Source organism: Lepidochelys kempii, chromosome 3, assembly GCF_965140265.1.
Source record: "Lepidochelys kempii isolate rLepKem1 chromosome 3, rLepKem1.hap2, whole genome shotgun sequence".
NCBI lineage: Eukaryota > Metazoa > Chordata > Testudines > Cheloniidae > Lepidochelys > Lepidochelys kempii.
In genome coordinates, this window is record NC_133258.1 from 200,284,461 (window position 1) to 200,311,821 (window position 27,361).

Below are 27,361 nucleotides of genomic sequence, written 5' to 3' on the forward strand. Positions count from 1 at the left end.
GGGACAGGCAACACTAGCAGTGGGTTGGTTTGGGGGTGAATGCAAAGGAGGCAGGGAAGTTTGCGGGTGGGGGAATACAAAGGGGATAGGCAACACTAGCAGTGGGCTGGTTTGGGGGTGAATGCAAAGGAGGCAGGGAAGCTTGCGGGTGGGGGAATACAAAGGGGACAGGCAACACTAGCAGTGGGCTGGTTTGGGGCTGAATGCAAAGGGAGCAGGGAAGTTTGCGGGTGGGGGAATACAAAGGGGACAGGCAACACTAGCAGTGGGCTGGTTTGGGGGTGAATGCAAAGGGAGCTGGGAAGTTTGCGGGTGGGGGAATACAAAGGAAACAGGCAACACTAGCAGTGGGCTGGTTTGGGGGTGAATGCAAAGGAGGCAGGGAAGTTTGCGGGTGGGGGAATACAAAGGAAACAGGCAACACTAGCAGTGGGCTGGTTTGGGGGTGAATGCAAAGGAGGCAGGGAAGTTTGCGGGTGGGGGAATACAAAGGGGACAGGCAACACTAGCAGTGGGCTGGTTTGGGGCTGAATGCAAAGGAGGCAGGGAAGCTTGCGGGTGGGGGAATACAAAGGGGACAGGCAACACTAGCAGTGGGCTGGTTTGGGGGTGAATGCAAAGGGAGCAGAGACAGGTTTGGGGGGTGGATGCGACGGAGGCAAGCAGCCCTAGCAGTGGGGGCAGTTTGCAGGGTGAATGCCAAGGGGACAGACAGCACGGGGGAGGGGGGGTGAATGCAAAGGGCTCGGCGCCCAGAGGTGAGGGATTGGCCATTCACTGCAGGCGGCAGGACTGAGCCAAGCAGTGGCAACGGCTGGGTGCGCAGAATGGACGAGAGCTAGAGGCGTGGGGGGGGTCATCGGGGGCTGGGGCCCCTGGCGGTGCGCGGGGGAGGGGTGTTTATTGGGGGAGTAGATTATATTGCCATAGAAACAGGGCCATACCCGCCCGAGCTAAACGGGTTCCGGGGGAAGGGGGGGGAGATACTCACGCTCCAGCCCCACCCCACACCGCGCGTGTCGCTCTCGGTCGCCTCCACCGGCTTCTCTGCCCCTATCCAAAATGGCCGCTCGATGGAGCCTCTCTGCCCCAATCCAATATGGCGTCTCCTGGCCTCAATCCAAAATGGTGACCAAAGAACCCCATGCCTTTATTACACTTGGAATGGCAACGGCGCACAGACATCCGGGTATTTCCCGGAGTGTCCCTCCGGTGTCACATGCCCCGGGGACGTCCAACGGAAGCGAGGAGATTCGAATTAACCCAATTAAATCGATTGGAAAGGGATGGGGAGGCTTTGGGACGATTATTCCCCCTCACGGGAGAAACGAATTACAAAAAGCGTATGTAATTGGCCTTTTTCCGACCGTTAGGGTTTGGATTACATAGGTGCCTATGCAGATGCCTGAGGGATCTGACGACATGTTTTAAACAGTTCCCGTTGTCCGGGCATTTTCCTGAGTAGGAATAATTTTGAAATGCCCGTTAGGCTATTTCCGGGAGGAGAGTGGCTCCGGGTGGTCAGACAGGCGTTTGGCCAGGCTACCACCTCTCCCTAGCACAGGGCCTGCACCGGCTTCTCGGACGGTCCGTGACCCTGTGTTTCTCGCGCGCGCGCGCGGCAGGCGTTGGCTGCTGCCGGTTGGTCGCCCCGTGAGGGGGAGTTGGCGGGTGGTGTGCGAGTGGAGGTGAGGAGGATGCGGGGCGGGGGGGCCGAGTGGGGCTGATGCCTCCTGGGAGTGGGTAGAGGGAACCCGGCTGAGGGTTACAGCGGGGCGGCTGGTTCTCTTCCTCGCCCCGGCCCCCCGCCTTGATTTGTTCGTAGGGGGCGGGCAGTGATTGTTCTCTGGGGTCACATCCTGCCCCTGTGAAGTCAATGGGAGCGGGCCCCAAGCGGGGGGGGGGGTCACCAGCGCCTCTGCTCTGACCCCCCCGTGTGTCACGGGCCGCCCGCTGAACCTGACACGGGACTAGGCCATTAGGGGCCATGGGCAGAGAATAGGAGGGACAGGGCTCACCAGTGTCCCAACACCCCCGCCCCCATGGCAGGGAACTGATTCAGTCACGTGCACAGATGATACTGGCAAGTGACCTACATGTGCTGCAGAGAAAGGCAGAAAAGCCCCAAGGTCCCTGCCAATCTGACCTGGGGGGGGGGCGGGGATTCCTTTCTGACCCTCATAGTTGATCCTGAGCCGGTCAGCAAGAGCCAGCCAGGCAAGCACTTGGGAATGAGAGAAAACCTGGAGCCCCCTCAGAGCCCCAGTGATGTCCCAGTCCTAGGAGCCACCCACCTGTAGGACTGTATGGCCTCTATTACTGCAGTATGTTCAATATCCTATCAGGGTTTTTTTTTTGTTTCCTTTCCCACACCTGAGCTGCAGTCCCTAGACAGTGGGTTACAGAGGACCCGTGTGCCTGAGGCCAAAATCCAACCCAGGTCTCCTGAATCCCAGTCCAATGCCTTTTGCAAACCACTAGATTGTAACCTCCCTTGGGATTCAAAAAAAGGCAATCGGGTCACTAGGCACAGAAAGTTTTATTACAATCTAAAGCAAAGAAAATCTTGCATGCACGCCACCACTCATATGCCCACTAGTGTCAAGTAGTCTGTGGCAAGCTGCCAAAACACACAGTCAAGAAGGGTTGCTAAACTGCACAGATTTAGAAACACTGCCCTTCCTTCCACTCCCTGTCTTTTTGAGTTTACAGCAGCATTTCCCACATTAGTAGACCTGGCTGATTTTTATCATGTTTTGAAATGTTATGGAGGAGGGGGAATTGAGAAATTGTTGGATTATTTTTAATCAGTTCTAGTCATGGTGATGGTAATGTTTAGCTCTCATGTGGTGCTTGTCGTGTATAGATTTCAAAGTGTTTTACAGAGGAGGTGTTTATCAGCACCAGATCCTTCTACCACATAGACATACGTATAGTGTTAGGAAGACTAACTATATACCTGAGCAATTCTCAGAGCCCGTCATAATGCAATCTGTGTCTTAGAACAGCTCTACACTATAAAACTTTTGCCTATATAGCAATGTTGATTAGGGGTGTATTTTAGTGTGTGTGACATTTCTGTAGTTGCAAAAGTCCTGCAGTAGATGCAGTTATAGCAGCATAAAAGTGCCTTAGGTCTGTATAGCTTGCCAAATTGTATAAACTGTATTGGCAAAGTACTTCTTTCCTGCATCTACCCAAGGAGGGTTTGCAGCAATTCCAGCAGACCTTTTCAAATGCAGATCTGGCCTTGGAGTGTTTCAAGGTATTTGAAAATATTAGGACATTGTGGGGGAAAGATCTGACTAGTTCTAGGGGTCAGGCTTATTTTACAACAACCCATCAAACCTCTTTCTACTCCAGAAGAGTTGCTGCTTACCTCTCCCCCTACTTTCTTTCTACCCTCCACTCAACCCCCCCCCAAAAAAAAACACACCCAGAAAAGTGGGTTAAAAAGTAAAAACACCAGAGCCCCTATAATTTTTGTTTTCAGGTTCCTGTCTAATAATAATCCATTATCTTGTACAATATATATTCCTGGGGGAATTCTGTGCCAAAAAAATTAAAAATTCTGTGCACAATATTTTAAAATTCTGCATATTTTATTTGTCAAAATAACAATATAATCATGCCAGTTTCAATTATTTTGGTAATTTATTTCAAAATACCTCTTGGCAACTATATCTGTAACAATAAAGACAACAAAAAAGATTCAGGAAATGTTTTTTGATGAATAAATTCCTTACTAGACATATTAATACTGAACTCTGAGTAATAATTCATTTAAACTACAATACAGAAACTTATTTCCCACACCCCTCAGAAGCAGTGCAAAGGTTTGGGGGAGTTAGGAGTAACCGAGGAGCTGGGGGAGAGGGGAGTAATTGCTGGGAAGGAGCCTGGTATGAACTTGGAGAGTTGTTGGGTGTGGGTGGGAGAAGTATGAAACAGGCTTTTTGGGGGTGAGAAGGGATTGCTAGGGAGCCTCCACCATGCACACCCTAGCGTGCTCTCATTCAGTCTGGCATATCTGCCCTTGTTCCCCTGTGGCCCTGCAACCCTTCCCCCATCCCTATGAGTCCTTGCACCCTCACTCAGCCACACCCTCCCCATGTGCCCCTGCACCTTCCTTCCTCTGTGTCCTTGCACCCCCACTCCCATTCAGCCCCTGCCCCAATCAGTCCCCCCCAGACCTTTTGAACCCCAGTCTGTGACCCCACAGCAGCCCCATGTGCCCGTCCCCCATATCCCATGCCTCCTGACCTGGCCCCATAGGCAGGGCGCTGTGAGGAATGCAGCCTCTTTCTCTTTCCTGTCCTCAGCTGGGGCTACTTGTGCTGGGAGTGGCTGCTCTGTTCTGGTGCAACAGCGGCCCCTGATGCGTGAAAGGAGTAACTTCAGCACCTTTCTGACAGAATGTATTTTTTGCGGGGAAAAAATTCTGCGTGACACATGAATTCTGTGTGTCTGCAGTGGTGCAGAATTCCCCCAGAAGTAAATGTAGCACAAGAAGCTTATTACTGAAAAATAATGAGACCCCGACTAAGAGCTTAAAATCTGGGTTCGGGAGACCTGGATTTTATTTCCAACTGCCACTGAGGTGCAGTGACACTTGCGGGAAGTCACTTAGGATGTGTCTTCACTGCAAAGAAAACCCAAAACCCATAGCAGCCAGTCCTGGAGTGTGAATCAAGTGATTTGGGTTCACACTATGGAGGTAAAAATAGCTATGTAGACATTCCCACCGAGGCCCTGAGACCCATCCCCTTCACCAGGTTTCAGAGCCCAAGCGGGAATGTGTACACAACTATTTTGTACCCACATAGCATGAGCCCAAGTCAGTTGACCCAGCCTCTGAGAGTGAATGCTGTTGGGTTTGAGATTTTTGTTTTGTTTTGTTTTTTTTATAGTGTAGACATACCTTTAGTATCTGTTACCATGATCTTGCAACACTCACATGGGTGTGTATGTGTTTGCAGAATTGGGGCTGATGTGCCTCAGTTTCTTCCTTTGTAAAACCTTTGAAAAGCGCTTTGAGATTTATGAATGATAAGTGCAAAGTCTTATAATCCTTGCAGATCTTATACTGTTGTATACCCTTTCAGTCGTCTTTGAAAAAGAAAAAAGTTTTACACACAAAATTGGTATAGTTAAAGCAGCACAACCCCAACAAAATGGAAGTAATTATCCAGTATAGCTTATAACTGCATGGGAAACGAGTACAGCAATTAGCATTTCTTTTTAGGTATCTGAACTGAGGTTATTTTTAAAGACAATTTTAAAGTTCACTAAGCAAGGCTTCCTTCTGTCACTTTTTGTTCTTAATCATTTGGCATGCTGCAATATAATTAAAAATGTTAACATTCAGGTTTGGCTGTACTGTGCTATTGTAGTGGTTGGGGAGAAATATTTATTGGAACATGTTTAAAATAAAATGATCAACTGTCTTTACATAGGTAGATGCCAGTATGGGCCTTAAAACCATCTGGAAGAACTACAAAGTTTTGATTGTTATGGGAGCTAGCCTTGGGCTGATACACTGGGGGTGGTTTAACATCAAGTCCAATTCTATTTTCCAAACAAAAAGAGAGGACTATGCACCAGAACCTGGCATTGTGACATATGTGATGCAACATGAAAGTCAAAAAAAAGGAAAATAACAGTAGTACTATATATAAAAGGTAAGTTCCCTACCTAGCCAGACTGAAATATTTAATGTAGTATATAATTCATATGATAATCAAATTTCTAACAATTATAATCTTGTTATAGATTACCTTCTAGCCTTTTCTTTCTGTTTAATATTTCAGAAAGTGAGTTAACCCTACCGTTAAGTACTGAATACACCACATAGCAGGAGTTAGAAGGCAATTCAGTACATAAATTACTCTTTTCCTTGTGTATAGCTCCCATTCTGCTATTACACTCGAAAATCCATCAGTCTGTGTTTTCAAAACTGCAGGTAAATCCTGCTAGACTATGGAATTAGCCTATAAGTGTTCAGCTAAGTGACTTTTATTATATGGCTTCAAGTTATTTTATTATTATCTTTAAAAGGCTTTTAAAGTCCATCTAATAAACGTGTGCAAGTCCAAGAGGGTCAACTCTACCAACAAACATGGCTCAGTGACAGTTGTAGCTTCATAAAATAATGTGTTCTGCAAGTTACAGTAGAATAGAGCTAGCCATTAGTACTTTGGAGGAAAATGAAAACCAAACAAATATGTTTAGAAAAACTTGTGCAGGAGATGTCTAGATAATATAGTTATGTTATATAAATGCATAGGTAGGTATAGATACTATTGTTTTTAAGGACTTTTGGCACATAACTAAAGCACTTCATTGTTTTTGAAAAACTATGTAAGTCACTAACTATAAACCTAGATACATAGGGTAAAATTCTGGTTTAAATGAAGTTAATCGTAAAACTCCGATTGACTACAATGAGGCCAGGATTCCCCACTCAGAGAATCAGTCCTTTCCCACTCCAGAATAGTATTTAAATTCTTACTAAGTAGGAATAAGTGAGATATACTATTAAAGAAATAACATTATCAGTGTTGTTAGCTTAGGGATAATTAAATGTTTTCAAATGAATGTATCACTTAATCTCAATTCACAGCACAGTATATTTAAAATCCTTATATTTAACATCTTGTGCAACAATTTAATTACATAATTTTAGTCTGAATTATTTTTATTACTAGCTTGGTATTTTGTTTTCCACCAGTTTGATGTGATTTAAGGATTTAAACATGTCTTGAACAAGGTTTCGGAAGTGTAAGCCACTGAGTGATAAAATGGTGGATGATTACAATAGCTCAAAGAATATTAATTTTAAATTTAAAAATAACACCTTTAAATTTTGAAGTATTTAGAAGTGAGCGGAGAAAAGTGTGTAAATTTAAACATGTCAAGGTGTCACAGGCTACAAGTTAAAGGGCCATTCTATGCCCCCGACCCCCATAAAAAAGGGAATGAGTTCCTAGACTTCTGAACACAAGAAAACATTTTGTTTTGAAGTGATTGCACATTTAGGGAGGTTGGTATTAATGTACTAGCTTCTTACCTGTATAGATCTAAAGTAAAATGAGGTTATCAAAATCAATATAGACTCATATTTTAGCACAATCTGTTACAGTTGGTAAGGGCCTGCTCTTTGAAGACTGGGGTAAAATGGGATGGATATTACAAGTCATCATTGAAGAGGTTAACTGGCAGAAATGCATAAGTGTTTGAGCAGTGCCTTCCTGCACTATATTTAACTGTAGCAGGTTTTCTCATCTCAGTTAAAAAGTAGGGCTTTCGATTAATTGACATTAACTCATGCGATTAACTCAAAAAAATTAATCGCCGTTTTAATTGCACAGTTAAACAATAGAATACCAGTTGAAATTTATTAAATATTTTGGATGTTTTTCTGCATTTTCATATATATTGTGTTCTGTGTTGTAACTGAAATCAAAGTGTATATTATTATTATAAATATTTGCACTGTAAACATCATAAACAAAAAATAATATTTTTAATTCACCTCGTACAAGTACTGTAGAGCAGTCTCTTTGTCGTGAAAGTGCACCTTACAAAGGTAGATTTTTTTTGTTACATAACTGCACTCAAAAACAAAACAATGTAAAACTTCAGAGCCTACAAGTCCACTCAGTCCTACTTCTTGTTCAGCCAATCTCTAAGACAAACAAGTTTGTTTACATTTACAGGAGATAATGCTGCCGTCTTTGTATTTACAGTGTCACCAGAAAGTGAGATCTGGCATTGCAAGGTATTTACATGCCAGATATGCTAAATATTCATATGCCCCTTCATGCTTCGGCCACCATTGCAGAGGACATGCTTCCATGTTGATGACACTTATTACAAAAATAATGTATTAATTAAATTGGAGGAGAATTGTGTGTCCCCTGCTCTGTTTTACCCGCATTGTGCCATATATTTCATGTTATAGCAGTCTTGGATGATGACCCAGCAGATGTTGACAGCCCTATTAAAACGTAGTACAGTTAAGTGTTTGCGTGTGCATGCATGCACACTGTGTTTGGGGAAGAATAAAGGTGCCAAATTAGTGGTCTTGCCTTAAATCAATGCTGATTTGCTCAGTTATTGATTATTAACATAGATACAATCTGATTTCTCATAAGAGACAGTTGTAGTCACTATACAATATATTGTATAAAAGGTTATACTAATATCCTGTTATTTCTTTATTGTAGGTATAATTAACCTTGAAAGTTTGCATCTGCAATCTTACCATCAAAAGAAAAAATGAGAAAAACTAGCTGGATTAAAAAGAACTGGCTGCTTGTGGCAGGGCTTTCATTTCTGGGTGTTCATCTTGGTACCTATTTTATACAAAGAGCTGCAAAGAACTCTGCTAAATCAGCCTTGGAAATTAAACAAAAGGATCTTGGAGAATGAAGTAATTTTCTGCAATCATCACATATTAACTTATCACTTATAGTTGTATAATTTGTTAAATATTAAACTATGAACAGCTACATGGACATAGTTGTCATTCTGTATGCAAGGTTTCTCTTTTATAATGTGCTTGGTTACAAAGAGTAAAAATATACTTCTGTAGATTAAAACATCCATAATTTATGGATTCAAGGAAAATGGAATAAACTTGAAATTTTGTTGGTCAGAATGAAAATCTTTTCTTGAGGATGTCTCGCATTGAAGCTAAAAAGCCTTCATTGTGTACTAATGAACCTCTAACTAAAGAGAGAGTTAGTTTCTCTCTGTCTGTGTTAAGTGGAATAGTAAAGTCTTGCTATGGCCCTACTGGTAGACTCAAACAGCTCCACAATGGTATGGGAGGCTATGTTCGCACAACTTCACAATCTTCTGCCTTGCTTGGTGGCCTTTCTATCACCCATCCAGTATTAAAGGTTCTGACAGCCTCTGTACAGAATCATATATCACGCTTCAGCGACTGTGGCTTATTTACAGCCATTCTTTGCTGTAGCTTGGTTGAAAATTTTCAAAGAATAAACTTTGCGCCCTGTACTGTCACTAAAATAAGTAGACATCTTTTGAGCTTATGTACTGACTATCTCAAGTCTGAGGCCTGTGGTTGCCGAATATCGGTGGATTTTGACAGTATTAAGACTCTTCTTTCTTTGGTACGTAGCATATTAGCAAGCAAACCTGCCTGCATGCTTAACAAAACAGAAGCCAATCACCTCAGCACATTGGTTTTAAAGGCTTTTTTGGTTACAATTCCGCATACCATTGAAACTAATGTTGTTTTAGGAAAGTGTGTAATTGTTCCTGTGAAGGAAAAAAGAGTTATGGATTCTACTGTATTACCTGGACTACTAATAGAAGTACCAGAATTTCAATTGGCAAGAACGTTTCCTGTCAAAAGAGTTTCTTCAAGCACTATCAAGATGGCACTCTTCTGTATCTCTTTGTCAGGAGACCTTTCCAATATTGGAGAAGGAACTGTAATTGTCCATCATGGAATTTCTCTAGAAGTAGCAGTATTGGATCAGTTGCTTAATTTAGGAAAGCAGTTGGTTAATGACCGAGTAGGCCTTGTAGTGTGCCAGAAAGTTATCCACCCATCTTTGAAACAATACCTGAAAGAGCACCATGTCATCACTATAGACAGAATTGGAGTATCTATGATGGAGCCCCTGAGTCAAATGACAGGTAATAAATGAACTTTGTACATGGCATCCATAACATTGGTCTCAAAGGAAACATAGAAATGTCATAAAGTAAGATGGTAATCCATCTTTCCTGTATCTGAGATGGATGTATCTTATGTATCATCAATTTGCTAAGATTGAATAGTGTACTGTTTGAAATCCAACAAACTAGAATCTCATGATATACATCTTTATTTCAAACTCTTTGGCAAAGAGAGCTTGATCCTGCCTTCACATATGTGGCCATATCCTATAAGTTGTTTCGTAAAAGTCATTACTGCATGTGTCTACAGAAGCACAATAAATGATATTTACAAGACAATTACCCACTCTGTTACCTAGAGCAGATAGAATCAAGGTCTAAACCCTGTGTTTTATATAACATTAAACAATAATGGAAGATTTAATTATTTGGTATAAACACTCGATGTATAGCTCATATACTGTAAAATAGAGACCCTTTAAAAAAAAATTCCACTGGCAAGTAATGTTGTTATCAAGGAAATAAAAGTTGTACTGCTCATGAGCCAAGATGTGCTATCATTCCTGAACCAGTACTAAAAAAGCACGGCTAGATGGTTACAATAGTTAAGTATGTTTTGTGAAATACCAAGACTAAAAATGGTGAGATTTGCTAGTGAAAAGTAAGAAGAATCTCATCTTTCTAAATATATGTATAGAAATTGCTCCTAGTCATTTGTGGTGTTGATTTCAAATCACAAAATGACATTCCAATTACTATTTTCCTTTCCTCTCCACTTCAGGTTCAAAAATTTTAGTGTCATGATAGCTGTGACAACAGTTATAGGTAGAAAACACTGCTGTACATTTATACAGTACTATTTGAAAATGTAGGACCTAGCTTCAGATGGTAAAACATTAAATTCAGCTGCTATAATGTCAGAGTTGTGAGTAGAATTGGAGTCTGTGTGTTCAAGGGTGGGGAAAGAGAAACATAAGAATTATATGATTAGGGTCTAATATGTCAGGACTTGCCATCCTTAGAAAAGCTTTGAAACAATTCAGACTTTTTCAGGATTAGTTAACTTTCAAAGTACTTTAGTCCTGAACGATTGGGAAAAGTTACAGACAGAAACCAAATTCTTTCTGTGTTGCTAGATACTGTAAGAGCTGTGCTCTTATTTCTCATTAACTTTTAAGATTTCTGGTGTTCCTTTACCTTTATGAACCAGTAGCTGTTTTCCTGGCTAAAAATAGAACAGTCTCAGGAGATAAAGACTTTAATTAATATAAAAATAGCATTGCCAAATACACTCCACTACTACACTGTCAAGATTGAAAATAAAATCTTCACATTTTTTGTAACCATCAAACATTTCCCCCTCTGTTTTTAGTTAATCAAAATGCCAAAAGTTTGCATACCAAGCATAGTGGTTACCTGGTGCTACTGAACAGATGTTTTTGATGTTATACAACATGGTGGCTTTCCCCATCAGTTTAAACATCTAGGTACTTGTAATACACTCATCTCAAGTATCGGCATCAGTTTAGAAGCTTCCTTCACTAACTTATAACAACTTTAGGCTAGGTCCAATTTGGGTCCACTATTTGTGTGCCACTGTTCATAAAGAAATAAATAGGGATACTGTTATGAAAAGCCATAATCTGGTAATGGTGAGGCAGGAGGTACAAAGTTACAATGGGAAAATGCTTACAGTAATGCTTTCATTATTTTAAATCAAATGTCATTTGTTTTACAAAAAAGTTTATACCTATTTAATAGGTCCAACACATTTTAAACTACTAGCCCAGCTGAAGTCTTAGTTCATGTTCATATGTTGTAACTTGAGTTCCTGTTTTCTTTTAATCTCTGCTGCAGCCAGATTGCATCTTGGCAATTCTCGAGTCTTTCATTGAAATTGGTTCAGCTATTTTGCTTTAACTTACCAACATACAAAACCCTCAAGAGGGCAAGTCACTGGATCTTTTAAGAGAATGAAATATATGACTATCATAAAGATGAAACCTTTAATGAGAAAACAGATTTAAAATTATTTCTATTTGGGGAAGAAGAAGAAAAAAAAAAGGTGGGAAGTGAAGGTTCAGAAAATTATATTCCCAGGCAACTTTGGTAAAGTCAAGTTAAGGGTAATTATTTTTTCTCCTTAAATACAATATTTATAAAGTTTTAATTAAAAGCTTGAAAACTAAGAAGTTCAGTGTTATAATTTTAAATCTCTTTGCTTGCCATTCTGTGCAGCAGAAATTCTTTTTCTCCAGTCTTTTCAATCTACCTTTCCAATCTGAGCAAGACATGTCACCAGTGAGACTAGCAGAATATGGCCACAGCTGGTTAGAAACCAGATTTTTCAAACATTAATGAGAACTTTTTCTGGCCAGCTCTAAAGCTGACGCATGGATGCTGCTTACAGCACTCCAGGCTAGAGTCCCATGGTAAACATTGCTTACAGATGCAGCCTTTTTAAATTGCCTAATCTAAATAATAAAATTCCTACTTTTATAATTAACTAGTACCAGAACCTATATTTTCAAATCACTGTACTGGTTTGTGTCTGCATGACTTCCATCATTGTTTGAAAATTTACATGAATATGTCTTGAAAAGCATTTGTAACTTTAAAATATAAGCAAAACAACCTTTCAGTCCATGTTCTACAATACACAGTAGACAGCTATTCTGATAAGATAATAGATGCTGTTCTTTGCTTTTTCTTAATTGTACAGGTTCACAGCCCATTGCTGCCCTACATTCTGTATCTCCTGCTTGTTATGGCAGTCTGAAGGACTTGAGCACTGAGAGTTTTGTTTCAAAACATTTCTTGCATCTAATTCCCAATGACACACTTGTCTGCAGCTTGATACTCTGTAACAGAAATGAAATGGCATGGGATGAGCTGAAGGTAGGCAAAGTTTTTCAAAATATCTAATAAAAATGTATATTCTTCTGAAGGGAGAAGGTTGGGAGAGCATTGTGTGACGAAAGGTTTATTAACAGTTTCAGTCACTATAACCAGAAGACTTTTCCTTGATCACCAGCCCATCTCAATGAATACAGCAGAAACAAAGAATTTTTTCCACACCATTTTGCACATAGTTATTTCTTCCCCTTTTCAGAGGCCACCACTTTGGAAAGAAATGGAGGATGTTATTTCACTTTTTCTCCGTTGTGTGAGGAAAGCTTCAGGGTCACTGCTGACACTTCACTTGGAAACACTCACACTTGAGTAATTTAGATAGTTAAAGTGTGGTTCTATGCTGACATGGGGCTCCATGTTTGTAACTGATTGAAACTTAGTAAGTACTGTAATTTTGATTATGCAAAATGAGGAACAGAATGCAGCACTCTTGGCTGTGATCTGCAATGTTAAGCAGCGTGAATACCAAAAGCTTGTTTGTTCACTATGTAAGCAGCTATGATACTGAAATCACGCAGAGCAGATCTGTGAGTAAGCAAGTGCCATCTGTACATTTACATGTCTTAGAGAAGAACTGCACTTTAAAAGTATATCCTAAAAAACAAAATTTTTAAACCTTTTTAAAACAAGATTTTTTTCCTGCTTTAGTGATATATGCAATGACAATTTTTTCTTGCTCTTCAGCTTGCATGTCAAACTGCAGAACATGTCTTACAACTAACAATCAAGCAACCATTGGCACTGTTAGGAGGTGGCTGCACAGAAACTCATTTGGCCTCATACATAAGACACAAGGTATGTAAGGCCTTGAGAGGATATTTAAAACTGCTTAATTCACTTAAGATGACAAGGAATTTAGTTTATATGGGATTACGAACAGAGTTGAAGCATCTCACTTGTCTTTAGCAGATTCAGTTGACATTGAGTGTTGCATTTTATTTTCCAAAGAATGACTAATATAAAATGAAATCGTATGAGATTTTAATGTGCTGATAAATACTGCCTCAGGACTTATTACGTAAGAAATACTGTATTTTTATTCTTTAACAGGTCTTCAGATTTCCATTTACCGTAGCAAAAGTTCATTCATTTTATTCCTATAATATTTAATTGAAAACAAGAGTGTACAGAATTATTTTGTCTTGAATGCTAATAAGGATAAGACTTTTTTGGCTTTGATTTTACTTGTGGGAAACCTTTTATATTTGAATTGTGCCATCACATTAACAATTTTTTCCTCAGTTAAAAATGTTAACTTGGACTGCTTGTTAAAAACAAAAACAACGAGGAGTCCGGTGGCACCTTAAAGACTAACAAATTTATTTGGGCATAAGCTTTCATGGATAAAAAACCCACTTCTTCAGATGCATTGAGTGAAAATTACAAATACAGGCATAAATATATATTGGCACATGAAGAGAAGGGAGTTACCTTACAAGCGGAGAACCAATGTTGAAGACCAATTTCGGGTCAGGGTGGATGTCGTCCACTCCCAATAATTGATGAGGAGGTGTTAATACCAAGAGAGGGAAAATTGCTTTTATTAAAAACAGCAAAGCTATTATCCCGTAGTTTGGTAGGAGACTATTTTGTGTGTGCTCAGTAATAAATAAGCTGTTTACTAGTTTGTTTTCCTGTTTGTGCAAAGTACACATATTTACAGTTGTCTAATTATTTGTATTATTTTATCTTTTTAGAGTTTTACCCTTCCTACTAGTGTTTTGAAAGCCATAGATTGTTCTCGGACACAATACCAGTTGGTTGCTGATGCCTTTTGCCACTCGCTGGAGTGTGTAGCTTGCTGCCTGGAGCACGATGATGGTGAAATTCTTACTGACATGGTTTATGGACATTTTTGGTCTGTTCAATCAGGTTTTCCCTCTGACTGTAACTGGTCAGATTTAGTTTTGAAGTGTGGTTGTGGGATTTACAATAACCAGCAGAATCTCAACTGGACAGTTTTACGAAGCCAATGTATCCCTTTTACTCCACAAATCTGCTCTAATGAGCCTTCTATAAACTCCACTGACGATCTTGTACTGGACTGTTTTACTGCAAAATGTAGTGGTCTGCAAGTGGCAGTGGAGACAGCCAATCTGATTTTGGATTTGTCATATATAGTTGAAGATCAAAATTAGTTTAGTTTTCATCTGCATTGTTTTGAACTTCATATTTATTTGAAAAGGTTCCAAAGCAGCATAAATAATATATTAAGAGACTACTATGCAGGATCAGAGTCTATAAACAGAATTTTAATGTCAAGCATAGTTGCTCATTAAGCTACTTGTTTGATTCCTACTCCAGTTATAAACATTTGCAATTATATTTACCATTTTGTTAGAAAAACTAAACATTAATAGTCTAGTGTGCACTCAGACATAGCCAAATTTTAGCAACACATGATTGAGAATTCAGACTATACTGTATTCTATACATTCAAACTATATATGCAAATATGTGTTATTACACACACAAAAAACTACATTAAGGGAAGATGAAGGTTGCAAAGTGAAGCATTCAAAATTTAGGAAGTGCCAGCATTAAGGTTGCCTGTGCAACCTTAATACAGCCTCCTTGTGTGTATGTGGTATGATTCAGTCTTTAATTATCTAATCACATTGTACTTTTTCCACAAGACCCCTGACTCATTCAGTCCACCGAATGACCAGTGCTGACTGAGTGAGCAGCTATTTAATATTTTGTTATATCCTCATGTGACTCCATGTCTTATTTACTTCATGCTATTCAAACCATGCTCTGAAGACAGAATTATTAGTTTCTTCATGAGCTTTTGTATGGCTCTCTTCTCTGTAGTATCTGCATGCTTCACAAACATTAAATTATTCTCGTAATACTCTTGTGAGATGAGGAGCTAGTATCCCCATTTTATAGAGTAGGAACCCAGGCACAGGAAGATTAAGGTAAAAGGTTTGCAATAATTTTGGTTGTCCAATTTGAGCTGCTTAAGACCTGATTTTTCAAAATACTTAGCATTGTGTAGCACTTTATATGTTAAAAGCACAGCTTCCATTAACTTCACTTGCAGCTGAGAGTGTTTTTGCAAATCAGACTACAGGGTCTCAAATTAAGCACCAAGAAAATACACAGTTTGTGACCATCTTTGAAAAGCTTGCTTTAAGTGATTTGCCCAACATCATGTAGAAACTCTTGTGGCTGAGGCAGGGATAGAATCCAGTGCCCAAGGGCAGCTTTCAACTGCCTTGATCATGAGGCTATCCCTTTTCTTCCCACCTCATTCACTCCGTATATTTCAATTTCTGTAACAAATGTAGAGGGAATGTTGTATGGGACCCCTGCTTCATTTTCTTTTTACTGAGCAGGCTACACACTCTACTGAGAACTAACAAAAATATAGTTTTCAGTGGAGTTTATAGCCCTGACTACCCCATGTCTCCCCCACCCCCCTCCTTACCCTCCCTGCTGGACCTGAGAAGTGGGTGCTGAGATGTGCTGTTCAGCTTGTGGGGAGAGGGGGAGGAGCCCTTCTGTCACCTACATCCTATTTCTGCAAACACTGCAGATTGCTCACTCCATTTTATATTCTCTACCTCTCTATAATCTGCAGTAGTCCCCTTCCATCACTCTCTAGCAGTGCCTCTATTCCTTTTTTAACCCCAGCTCCTATCCTCTATCCCTGATTTTGCCTATCTGCCCTTCCTTACTCTGCCTCCACCTGTTTGACCACCCTGCTCATCTTTTGCCCCCTGCAAAAAAACACCAATAGATTTATATAATACATAAAAGATTATACAAAAGAGAAAATATTAAAACATCACAGCTGACTAACTCAGGAGTTGGTACTTTTAGGCACATGTGCTGGGATTGCATAGATGCCAGATATTTTCAACCACAATTAGTGGCACAAAGTTTGATTGTTCTGTGATAGTAAGTGTCTATTATTTTCTTTCCGTTAGATAATGAACAAAAGTTTGCCTTCGTACTTGTTACCTAGCAGAGTCATTATTATAATCCAGTGAAAAACTCTATTACACCTATGTTGTACAATTGGTTTGGTGCAGTGAGCAATATCTGTTATAGAAAAATGTTATGAATATGGAATAAAAAATACTGTACTTTGCTTCTGTTTATTAAGTGTGCTATATATGATATATAGACAGGTAGGTCACCAATATAACAATCCATTGTATCATTTTGATTTCCTATGTAAAAGTTAATACTTGGAACCCTGATTATTGTATTTATTTGTTCTACCCCATCAGTAAACTTTCAAAGTTGTTGAAGGTTTTAGCTGTGCAGCTCTTAATAATAATGGGATTCACGCGGTTAGGATTTAGTGCAGCTCTTTCAATATGTTCTTTAATCATATGCCATCTTCTCATTTATTTTCATAAATATTTCTTTTGTCATCATAAACATGATTTTGGAGTTTCTGACTTTCACCATAACTTGTTTTCAGGACTCTTTTAGTAGTTTTATTATCTTCAAAAACAGATGACTGTTCTGGAGTTTTAGATGAGAAATCTTGTCCATTCAATACTTTCTAGAAAAAGTCTTGTTGGTTAAAGTAGCATTCTAGTATAATCTGGGAACATGGTGATCCTGGACCAGCAAATTCCAGTTCATTTGTTCATTGAACTAATTTAAAGACTGAGGTACATATTTATCTCTGTTTATATGGATGGAAGGTAGAAAGGTGCATAGAAATTAGCAGGTACACATGGAAATGGGTAATAGCAGTTCCACATCATGGGGCAGATCCTCAGCTGATGTAAACAGTCAGAACTCCAGAAAGCTATGACAGTTTGCAATACCTAAGGATCTCTCCTCCCCCCCTCCACTCCCCCCACTGAGTTTCTTCTAATCCTTCACTCTGAGATTAAACCCCAACTTCATGGTAATGTTGCTCCACAGGAGATGTCAGAATATGCAGCTACAGTGAAGAGGCAATGGGAGCATGGCTCAGAAGTTGGTCAGCCAATGGGGAGGGAAGTACTAGCAAAACACAAAAGTTGCGTTTGGAGATCTACAGTATTAGGGATTAATTCTCCCTGATATTCTATCTCTACAGACCACTGTTCACACCTCTACAGCATCCCAAACCCCCTCTCACCCAGGATGGCTGAACTAGAGAAACATAATCCTGTGTGGTTTTTAATTTTTTAATTCCTCCCCCTTCTGCAGTTACTTCTGTGAAGGCTATCCTTTGTTAGGGAGGAGGAGATCTGTACAAGAAGTTAATACAGTACCATAAAATAACTTTGCTTTATTCATGTGGAGAAATTGGCCTTGTTCTGTTTAAGGAATTCTGAAATATCTAAAAAAAAAACATTTACCTGTCCCTTGCAAAAGAGATTCCCTCTGGAAGCAGCCTGGAGCCAAATGATCCTGCTAAACACTCTAAAAAATTTAAATTATGGCATACTTCTGATGTATTTTATGTAAGATGGATCATGTGAGCTATCATTGGAAAGGTTATGATTTATGAGTATGATTATCCTGTTTGTATGCATGTGTCATTTTGTATCTGAAGTTAGGAATATTGACAATGTATCTGTATCACAAATGTGTTTACACCTGGGAAACGCTCACTAGGCAAAAGGCTGTCAGTCTAGATGGCTGGCTGGGAAGGGCCCATTCAAGTTAATGAACCATTAGGGAGAAAACAATAAGTCTTAGAAGGAGCTTATTTCCCCCCTGGGGGTCTTCCTGAGGATGCTACAAATGGCCTCTGAGCAATGGCTGCTGTGGCACTACAGGGACATGTAACCAGTTCACCTGGTGTTCCATTCCATCTTGGAATACCAGTGTTTTTCCACTGACTGGCGTAGGAATCAAGTTTTGAGACAAAGGGTTCCCGCCATATACAAAAGCTATTTAAGGAAGGGGAGTGACATCATCATGATTCTTCACTGACTCCCTGCCCTAAAGAGACTCTTGAAAACACCTGACGAACAAGGACTGAACTGGGGGGAAGTGCTGGACCCAGGCTAAAGGGATTTTTAGCCTGTGAAAGGAATACCTGGGGTTTTTAAGCTGTAAGCAAATGCAGATGGCCCCTTAAGAATCTCTGCAGGCTGCTTGAATCATCATTTAGGGTGAGAATTTGCTACTCATATCCAATCTCTTTTGTATATTAAGCTTTGTTTGCGTGTTTTGTTTGTTTGCTAGGTAATCTGCTTTGATCTGTTTGCTATTCCTTATAATCACTTAAAATCTATCTGTTGTGGTTAATAAACTGGTTTTTGCTTTGTCTGAAACCAGTGTTTGAGAATCATAACTTGGGGCAGAAAGCTATTGCATATCCCTCACCACATTGAGGGAGGGGGAAAATTTCATGAGCTTACGCTGTACAAATCTCTGTGCAGTGCAAGACGGTATAATTTTGGGTTTATACTCCAGAGGGGGGTGTGCACTTGAGTAGCTGGGCAGTTCCTTCACTGTAGCCTCCCCATGCAGAGCTGATTACGTCTGGGAGAGGGCTTGGCAGTGTGAAGGGAGCCCAGGCTGGTCGGTCAGTGTGGCTCAGTAGTACCCCCGTTCCAGTTGGCACCCCAGGGGGAACCCATCACACCCAGAATCTATTTTTCTAGAATATCTCATGCTGACACTACCTTCCAACTGCCTTCCAACACCGACCCACCCTCTTTATTTTTTTAAAGTGCTGCTATATACCGTGTTGTTACAACCAGCACAAAACTTTCCTAGCAACTGCAATTTTAACATCATTCCTCAAAACTGAAAGTAACATGGAGACAAAGGAAGCCAACTCTTTATGGGCCTAATCCAGGCACTCAAACGACCTCATTCAGTTCTCACAACCTTGAATCAAGCTATTTTGCTGTATAGGTTCAATAAGGCTGCTCTGCTGCCATTTTGTTCTCATGGAAATACATAATTTTTTTAAAAAAAAGTTCATTTGAAAGAAAGACTACTATTTTGCTTGTCAGGTTTCAGAGGGGTAGCTGTGTTAGTCTGTATTAGCAAAAACAACGAGGAGTCCTTGTGGCACCTTAGAGTGTGTATCCATTGTGTGCCTTCTAGCCAAACTTTTCAAAATCCTTTAGAAACAGTGAGTTTATCCTCGCAGTACTCCAGTGAGGCGGAAATGTAATCCTCATATTATAGAAAAAGACTGAGGCATAGAAAGACTGTGACTTGCCCAAGTGACTTATGAAGCCTGTTGCAGAGCCCACTATAGAAGGCAGGTCTCATGTACCTTACCCAAATCTTTTGTAGGTGAAAAAATTACATTGCAAAATAGGAAGAGTAAAGTCATGTCCTTCCAGTAAGCTTGAAGGTGCCTTTAAATATATGTAAAAACTGAAGTTAAATGATATTGTCTGATGTACCCCCATGTACCATGTAAAGGTAGAATGTTTGATAGCTCCCTTCAGATTAGTAGGGGAAATTAAATTGAGTTATTCAACAAGGAGCATACATATCAAATAGAATTTCTGCACCTTCACTATATGCTTTACACAGTCAAATAAACTACTGAATTACTCATTTTTAACTTCAGACTTAAAAAAAAGACTTGTTGACCCACTTCTTACTTTCATATTTTGTTCAGAAGATCTTTTTGCCATATACTGTCCACGCTATCTGACTTTAAATTGCTGCAAGCGAATTTTCAATGCATAGAACTAGTTCATATAGCAAATGCTTAAAAAACCAACCTGGACTTATTAAGGGAAGACTTGAAAAGGAATCACAGACTAACTTAGGAAATAGGAGGTCTTTTGTATGGTTGCACCTGACTGTTCTGCAGAAAACAAGACAGTTTATAAATAATAAAGTTTCTAACACCATCTTAAGCAAAGATGCAGATAAGTGTCCCACTTACTATTCAATTCATTCCTTGACTGCACATGCCATCTTTAGATTAAATAAAGCTTTAAACTATGCTGCCTTGTTTTGAACTTAAGCCTGAATGATAGAAACCTCTTTTTCTTTGCTCGTTTATAGCTTGCGGCCAAGATCAAACAGGGAGTTACAGTTCTTGCTCAAGATTCATTTTCTCTCCCCTCTTCCTCCCCCCCCCCCCCGCAGTTTTCTGGTCACATGGGACAAGCTGGTTTTGGCATAAATTAGCTCTGAATTACTCATGTGGCCAAATCTGCCTAATGTCTGTCTTCTGGTCTTTTCATTTTGTATTTCAAATGAATATACATGTATATTGGATAAAAATGCTGACAATCTACTTTGTGTAACTCAGTTTTGAAAAAAAAAAAAAAATTTTACCAGCACACAATTTTTATTCACTCTGAGCATAAGTAATCTAGTTATTCTTTTCATAAACAAGGAATGATGCATAGAGAAACCTATTAAAGTGTCTTACATTTAACTTGAAGTAATTATTACACTATTATAAAACATCAATTGAAAATGTGTAAAGCATAAGCTGTTTGGGTTAAGAGACAGGCTGTGTTAAGTTATTTTTGTACCAAGATTTTCAGCTCTTGATCCTACACTATATGAGGCAAGCTATGAAAACATCAGGAATAATTAAGCCAAATGATGGAGTGTATCTTAAGACATAGAAAGACTGCTGGTAATACTTCAGTTAATGAAGAATGTGTAACATCTAGTACCATGAATACTATATGTATTTTTAGTAGCAGCTTACCATCCAATGCAAGAATTGGAAATGTAATGAATACAGGCAGTCCTCGGGCTTACGACACAATTGGTTCCTGAAAATTGCGCCATAAGTCAAAATGTCGGAACCGCAATCCACTCCATTGCAGGACCGAGCATCGTAAAGTCGAAACAAAGATTGTAAGTCAAATCAGGGTGTCAATTCAGAAACATCGTAAGTGCCGTTCCTCATACATCGAATGTCATAAAGTCGAGGACTGCCTGTACTGTTAAAATGACAGTTGCTTTAATTTTCAGTAAAGTAGAAACTGTTGCTTGTGTCTTTGTTTATTTTGCTAAAAAAAATCTACTTAAAGGCACTGTAAAACAATTGAATTACATCTGATATATAGAGATCAGATGTAATTCAATTGCATCTAGACACGCAATCATATCTCTCGATTTTTTTTGCAAAAAAAATCGAGAGATATGATTGCTAAAGATTTTCTAGGAACATCTCCAGTGTCTCAGCAAGAGGCAAGAGAACGTTTTTGGTGTTGGAAGATAATGAGATTGGAGGTACTTTCTCGTGACCTGGTGCAAACTGACTTTGATTTGATCTAGCTACAAGCATTTTAAAAGTCTATTTCATGTATGAATAGTAATCTGTTAATGACACCACAGGTTAATATGCCAGTGCTTGATTGAGAAGGATGGCCAGTGGTTAGGGCACTAGTCTGGGGCCTGGTCAATTCCCTATTCTGCCCCAGAGTTCTTGTGTAACCTTAGGCTCTTCACTTGCAACACTCTCACAATGCCTAATTTTTAGGTGCCTAGAAAAAGTCATGGGAACAACAATGCAATCCACAATGCCTGAGTTAGGCACCCAGGCTTCCTAGCCAATGAATGGGGAAAGAGAGGCACCTTAGAATGCAATCCACAGAAGCCAGCATGCCAGTCCAGGTGCTGCCTAAGATAGTCAATGGGAGGTGCAGATGACAAGTGTTTGCTATGGCCTCACAGAGTTAGGCACCTAAATCTGGGCTGCAGGGGAGCCCCTATCTCTGTTCAGCAATCCACAAATGGGAACCTGCTGCCTGTAGTCATGCCAATTAGGGACTTAAGTTGTTCTTGCAGGAGTGAGTTAAGTGCCTGCATCACTCAACACAAAACAGAGGGGGGGGGAAAGAAGGTGGTGCCCACCTTTAACTTTTAGCCCAATAACTAGAGCAGTCATCTTGGACGTGGGATACCCCAGGTGGGGGGGATTTGAAGAGAGGTTTTGCAGCTGGATGCTTAACCACTAGACTACAGAGTCCTTTCTCTGATCCAGTGACTGTTCTACACTGGATAAATACTTAAGAATCATTTGGTCAGAGGTTTTTTTCCTTCTTGCACTTCATCATCTATTATAAAGCTTCTGGAGGCCAAATTAGTGACACCTGTGCAACCCCATTGTCTTCAAGCCATGCCCACAGCGATCCTCTATTGCCTTCAGTAGATTTGCTCAGGGAATTTAATTGAAGCTTAGTAAACAATCCTGTTGATGGCACATACGAAGGAATAAAATCCAGCTCTCCTTTGCAGCTGTGTTGGTGCTGCAGGGCTAACAGGAATAAAAAGCTGCACAAGCTTATTTTTATCCCTCATGTCAGCAGCTCTGGCTCTGAATATACACAAGCAGCAAGTCTGTTGAGTAAGGTGTTATTTTCTCAGTCACTCTTCAGAGCAGGACTGCAGCTTAAGGCTTTTTCATTGCTATAGGAACTCCACCTAAGTGACAGCAGCTAGGTTGACAGAAGCATTCTTCCGTTGACCTACCTGTGTATCTACACCAGTGGTAAGGTCAGTGTAGATTTTTTCAGACCCCTGCAAGCCATAACTGTGTCAGCCTAAGCTTTAAATGTAGACGAGACATAAGACTTCAGACCGAGTTCAAAGGATTCTTGAATAAGTCCCGACAATGGAGCAGCACAGGGTCCTTCAGCATTTCTATTATTATATTTCTATTTTCAGTAGACCCACCACTAATAACCATTCTGCTTCCAGTAGAGGCAGGCGTGTATTCCACTTAGGTGTGTGCACGCCCAGCAGGCTGGAGCAGGAGATTTTGCCTAGCAGTACCTGAAGAGGAGCAGTACTCATGCCTGTGGCTGTGCCTCCTCCCTTGGCTAGATCAGGTGGCGCATTGTTCGATCTTCAGAAATTCAAGAAAAGGACTCAGGTAGCTGGGGACCTTTGCCTCAGGCAGCACCTGCTTGAACAGGCCGTGAAGGCCTCAGTACTGGATCAGGCTGAAGATGGCCCTCGGGCTCTGAGAGGGCTGCAGCCTCCTGTTCTTTCCCGGCACCAAGGGAAAGGTCTCAGAAGACCAATCGAGACTGCTCCAAGTCTCGGGGTGACTCTCTGCCTCTCCCAGAAAAAGTGTGGACTGGCACAGAGCCAGTGCTGGAACATGGGATAGCGTGGGTACTTCTGCCCCTTCCCCAGTACCAAGTAGGGAGAGCAAAAACCCTGTACCATCAATGCCGGTTCTGGCCTCTGGGTGTCCATTGAGTCTGGGACTGATGAGGGCAATGCCAGTACTGACTGTTTCTACAGGGTTGGCATGCCAGGCAACCACAGACCTCCTTTGCCTTTCAGTCCCGACCTCACTGCTGGCCTAAGACTTTTCCAGGGCTGCACCATCGATAGCCCCTCTGATTAAACATGCTGCTTCTCAACACCACACCCCATGCTCCCCCATGGGGACGTCTATCCAGGACATTTTCAGAAATCAGGCCTCACGCTCACTTGAGAGTGCATCAACTTTTCACCTCCCTGTTCAAGGAAAAATCATTTTTTTTCCAATACCATGGTGATGAGATTTCCAAGAGGACTTCTGTTTACATTCTGCGGTCTGAGAGCCAGTCCCCATGTGGGACCTAAACACAGTACTGGGGCTCTAATGGGCCCTCCGTCCTAGCCCCTTGCATCCTATCCACTGCTCCTCTTGTCTCAGAAACCTGCATTCCTGATAGCCATTACATTTGCAATGAGGGTGTGTAAGTTGCAAGCCCTGATGGCTGAGTGTCCTTACACACAGTTCTCCAAAGACAAGATACCTTAATCACCGCACCTAAAATTTTTGTCTAAAGTGGTTTCAGTTTCATTTGAACCAGGCAGTGTATTTACCCGTGTTTTTTCCTAAGTTACATTCATCCCAGAGGAACAGTGCCTCCATACTTCGGATGTCAGGCGATGGCTAACCTTTTATATGGATAGGACTGAACTGTTTCATGCTTCGCCTCACCTCTTCATGTCATATGCGGACCGCAGGAAGGGGCAAGCAGTTTCTACACAGACTATCTCTAGCTGGATAATATCCTGTATCAAGATAACATATGGTGATAGCTTCTGTGAACTCTCTTCAGTAGATACGAGCTCATTCGACAGAAGCACAAGCGATGTCGATAGTGTTCCTCAGTGACATTTCCAGGGCGGCCATGTGGCCATCCATCCATCCATTTATGGGTCATTATGCTATTACCATATCTTTGAGACACAGGCTTCAGAAGGGTGGTGTTGCAATCCCTAGTTTGATCCTGGCGTACTGCTTGTGAGTGACCTAAGTGGAATACACATCTCATCTACCCGAAGAAGAAATGGTTATTTACTGTAACTGTAGGTCTTCGAGATGTGATGTAGACGTATATTCCATGACCCACCCTTTATCCCCTCTGTATAGGAGTCGCCTGTCATGGGCATTTGGGGTGAAGGCACTGAAAGGGGTCAGGGTGGAACCGATTCATACAGCCAAGGGAAGGACCATAGCCACGAGGCATGAGCAGTACCTCTCTACGGTTACTGCTTGGCAAAATCTCTGGCTCCGGCACACTGGATGTGCACACACTTAAGTTGGAATATACACCTGCATCTCAAAGAACCACAGTTACAGCAAGTAATTGTTTCTTTTAGCTTTGGACTGGGACTCAGGCTACCTTATCTCTCTTCCTGGTTCTGCCACTGAGCTGCTGTGTGATCTCCAGCAAGTCATTTTGTCTCTCTGCCCCTCAGATTGTCCATCTGTAAAATTGGACCAATGATATTCTTCTTTAAGCAACACTGATCTCTGTGGATGAAAAGCACTACATTAAGTGTTAAGAACTTGCTGTCATTTTAGGCCCACAGCAACAAAAATTGCCCATTGGGATTTTTGAAGTAAAATGGTCATTTGGCTTATGGGATTTTGACAGAATTTATATTTTTAAGGTAGGCTCAGATTGAACTAATCTGATAGTAGAAACTGTTTTCTAGTCAGATAGATAGGGCCCTACCAAATTCATGGCCATGAAAAATGCGTCATGGACCATGAAATCTGGTCTTGTGTGTGCTTTTACCCTATACTATACAGATTTCATGGGGGAGAGCAGTGTTTCTCAAATTGGGGGTCCTGACCCAAAAGGGAGTTGAAGGGGGGGTCACAAGATTATTTTAGGGGGCTGAGGTATTGCCACCCTTACTTCTGCACAGACTTCAGAGATGGGCAGCCGGAGAGCAGCCGCTGTTGGCCAGGTGTCCAGCTCTGAAGGCAGCACCCTGCCAGCAGCAGCGCAGAAGTAAATGTAGCAGTACCCCGACACCCCTCCCCCCAACTCCCTTTTGGGTCAGGACCCCTATTACAACACTGAAATTTCAGATTTAAAGAGCTGAAATCATTAAATTCACAATTTTTAAAATCCTATGACCATGACATTAGCCAAAATGAATTTTGGTAGGGCCCTACGGATAAAACATGAAGGTGAAGTTGTCATTGTTCTTTAAATTTACTAGTCTTTCAGCAGGTATACTTGATCTTTGAAGCCAATGGTTTTGTATTTTACTAAATATTCATATTTTCGGTTTGCCCTGTTGAAACTGCAGCAACAGTCCATTAGTGAACACTTTGTCCAGATCGGCACTATTAACATTTACTTCAGTGCATTAGATGCTCAGTGCACATCTAGAAAAGTGCATCCTAACTGCCCTGTGGATTCATGATTGGACTTTGCTTTAAAAACGTAAGTGGAATGGGAAATATCATTGATCCTGACTGCACTGCACGTCACTTTCAGCGAGTCAATGCTCTGCATAAATATGTTATGGGCCAAATCCTTAGCTGGTGTAAACTGGCATAGTTCCTTGAAGTCAATTCAGCTATGTTGGTTTATACCAGCTGGGAATCTGGCCTAATTATGTCAGTAGGCCAATAGTTACTCAGAAGGTTTTGCTTTGCTTTGTTCTTGTTTTTCAGCTAAGAAGCAGTTTGAACATTTTCCTGCTTGTTTAGGTATAGAGCTAAAATGACCAGGACTAAGTGTATTACAAACACAGGGGAATGTGTGCGAACCAGAAAAGTCCCAAATTCAACTTTAAAGGATTGCTTGTGTCCTTAATTTGCTGTGCTGAAGGGCAGAGTTTAGCCTCTGCCACATTGCAAACAGTGCTACATCAAGTGCAACTGCACTGTTGTTTTTCAATCTCAGAAAAATCAATATCCACCTATAAAAGTCAGACAATGTCACAGGAAGCACCTGAAAGAAAAACACAAATTTCATTTCCATTTTACTACTGAGACCAAGTCTGTAATAGCAGCTGAATTCTAAAATATATTTACTAATTTCACGACTTTAACCACCACTTACACAAATTATTTCTGTTTTCTCATCAGCAAATAGGAGCTTTTCAGTACCAGAAAATAACCTTATAGGCAGTGACACACTGGTCTTAATCTCATACCCACGAGCTAAAAACAAAAACACGCCATACGTGATTAAATCCATAGCCTTGCATAGAGTGATCCTAGTGATAAGTAGTCTGGAGTGCTCTTTCTAAATCGTGCTGCATTTTCTTAGCTACCCTCTGTAAAATCCAGCCTTTCCTCTCTCTCCACCCATCCTCCCCATGAGTTCTTTCAGCCCCAAGAGCGTGCCCCTATTTGAGGCCTTTGATGGCTGCTTTAATTTCATTGTGCGTTATTGTCCCTCTATTTCTAATTTAGCATTGGCATTTCTCACAAATCAGTGCATGATTGTTGGCTCTGAACAGTTTAATGTGGAACGGAAGTGTTTATTGTATTGTTTGGCAATGAAAAGAACATTTCATGCATTTTCAGCGTCTGTCCATGGGAGTCAATGATGGGCATCAGCTGTGACAGTCTAACTCTTCCTGAGCGGCCGTTTACTCTTCTGTAGAGGAAGAAGCAAAGATACTAAAG

At 40.8% G+C, this 27,361-nt stretch overlaps 4 protein-coding genes across 8 annotated transcripts in view; 3 read left to right on the top strand and 1 right to left on the bottom strand.

The window, feature by feature from the left end:
* Positions 1-1,068, bottom strand: part of SLX4IP (SLX4 interacting protein) — a 130,582-nt gene extending 129,514 nt beyond the window's left edge. For 2 of the 4 annotated variants that reach the window (XM_073339609.1, XM_073339610.1), the window contains exon 1: positions 992-1,059. The gene's annotated coding sequence lies outside the window, so the exon portion shown is untranslated. Of the gene's footprint in view, positions 1-991 lie in introns of all 4 variants that reach the window. The other 2 variants (XM_073339608.1, XM_073339611.1) reach the window with 2 other exon arrangements.
* Positions 1,069-1,260: 192 nt separating this feature from the next.
* On the top strand, positions 1,261-5,660 carry LOC140909696 (uncharacterized). The gene is made up of 2 exons (XM_073339615.1): positions 1,261-1,343; positions 5,457-5,660. The coding sequence occupies exons 1-2, from the start codon at positions 1,287-1,289 to the stop codon at positions 5,658-5,660; spliced, it is 261 nt and encodes an 86-aa protein (XP_073195716.1). The 5' UTR covers positions 1,261-1,286.
* A 2,620-nt stretch (positions 5,661-8,280) lies between these two features.
* On the top strand, positions 8,281-12,457 carry LOC140909697 (uncharacterized). 2 transcript variants are annotated; one of them, XR_012158329.1, is made up of 3 exons: positions 8,281-8,434; positions 11,512-11,780; positions 12,377-12,451. XR_012158329.1 is itself a non-coding variant. In XM_073339616.1 (2 exons), the coding sequence occupies exon 1, from the start codon at positions 8,281-8,283 to the stop codon at positions 8,431-8,433; it is 153 nt and encodes a 50-aa protein (XP_073195717.1). In that variant the 3' UTR covers position 8,434; positions 12,377-12,457. The 2 variants fall into 2 exon arrangements, 1 of the variants encoding a protein (XP_073195717.1); XM_073339616.1 differs by lacking the exon at positions 11,512-11,780 and having other exon boundaries at positions 12,377-12,457.
* MKKS (MKKS centrosomal shuttling protein) lies at positions 8,601-18,806 on the top strand. The gene is made up of 4 exons (XM_073339613.1): positions 8,601-9,672; positions 12,377-12,552; positions 13,252-13,362; positions 14,265-18,806. The coding sequence occupies exons 1-4, from the start codon at positions 8,682-8,684 to the stop codon at positions 14,703-14,705; spliced, it is 1,719 nt and encodes a 572-aa protein (XP_073195714.1). The 5' UTR covers positions 8,601-8,681; the 3' UTR covers positions 14,706-18,806.
* The last annotated feature ends 8,555 nt before the right edge of the window (positions 18,807-27,361 follow it).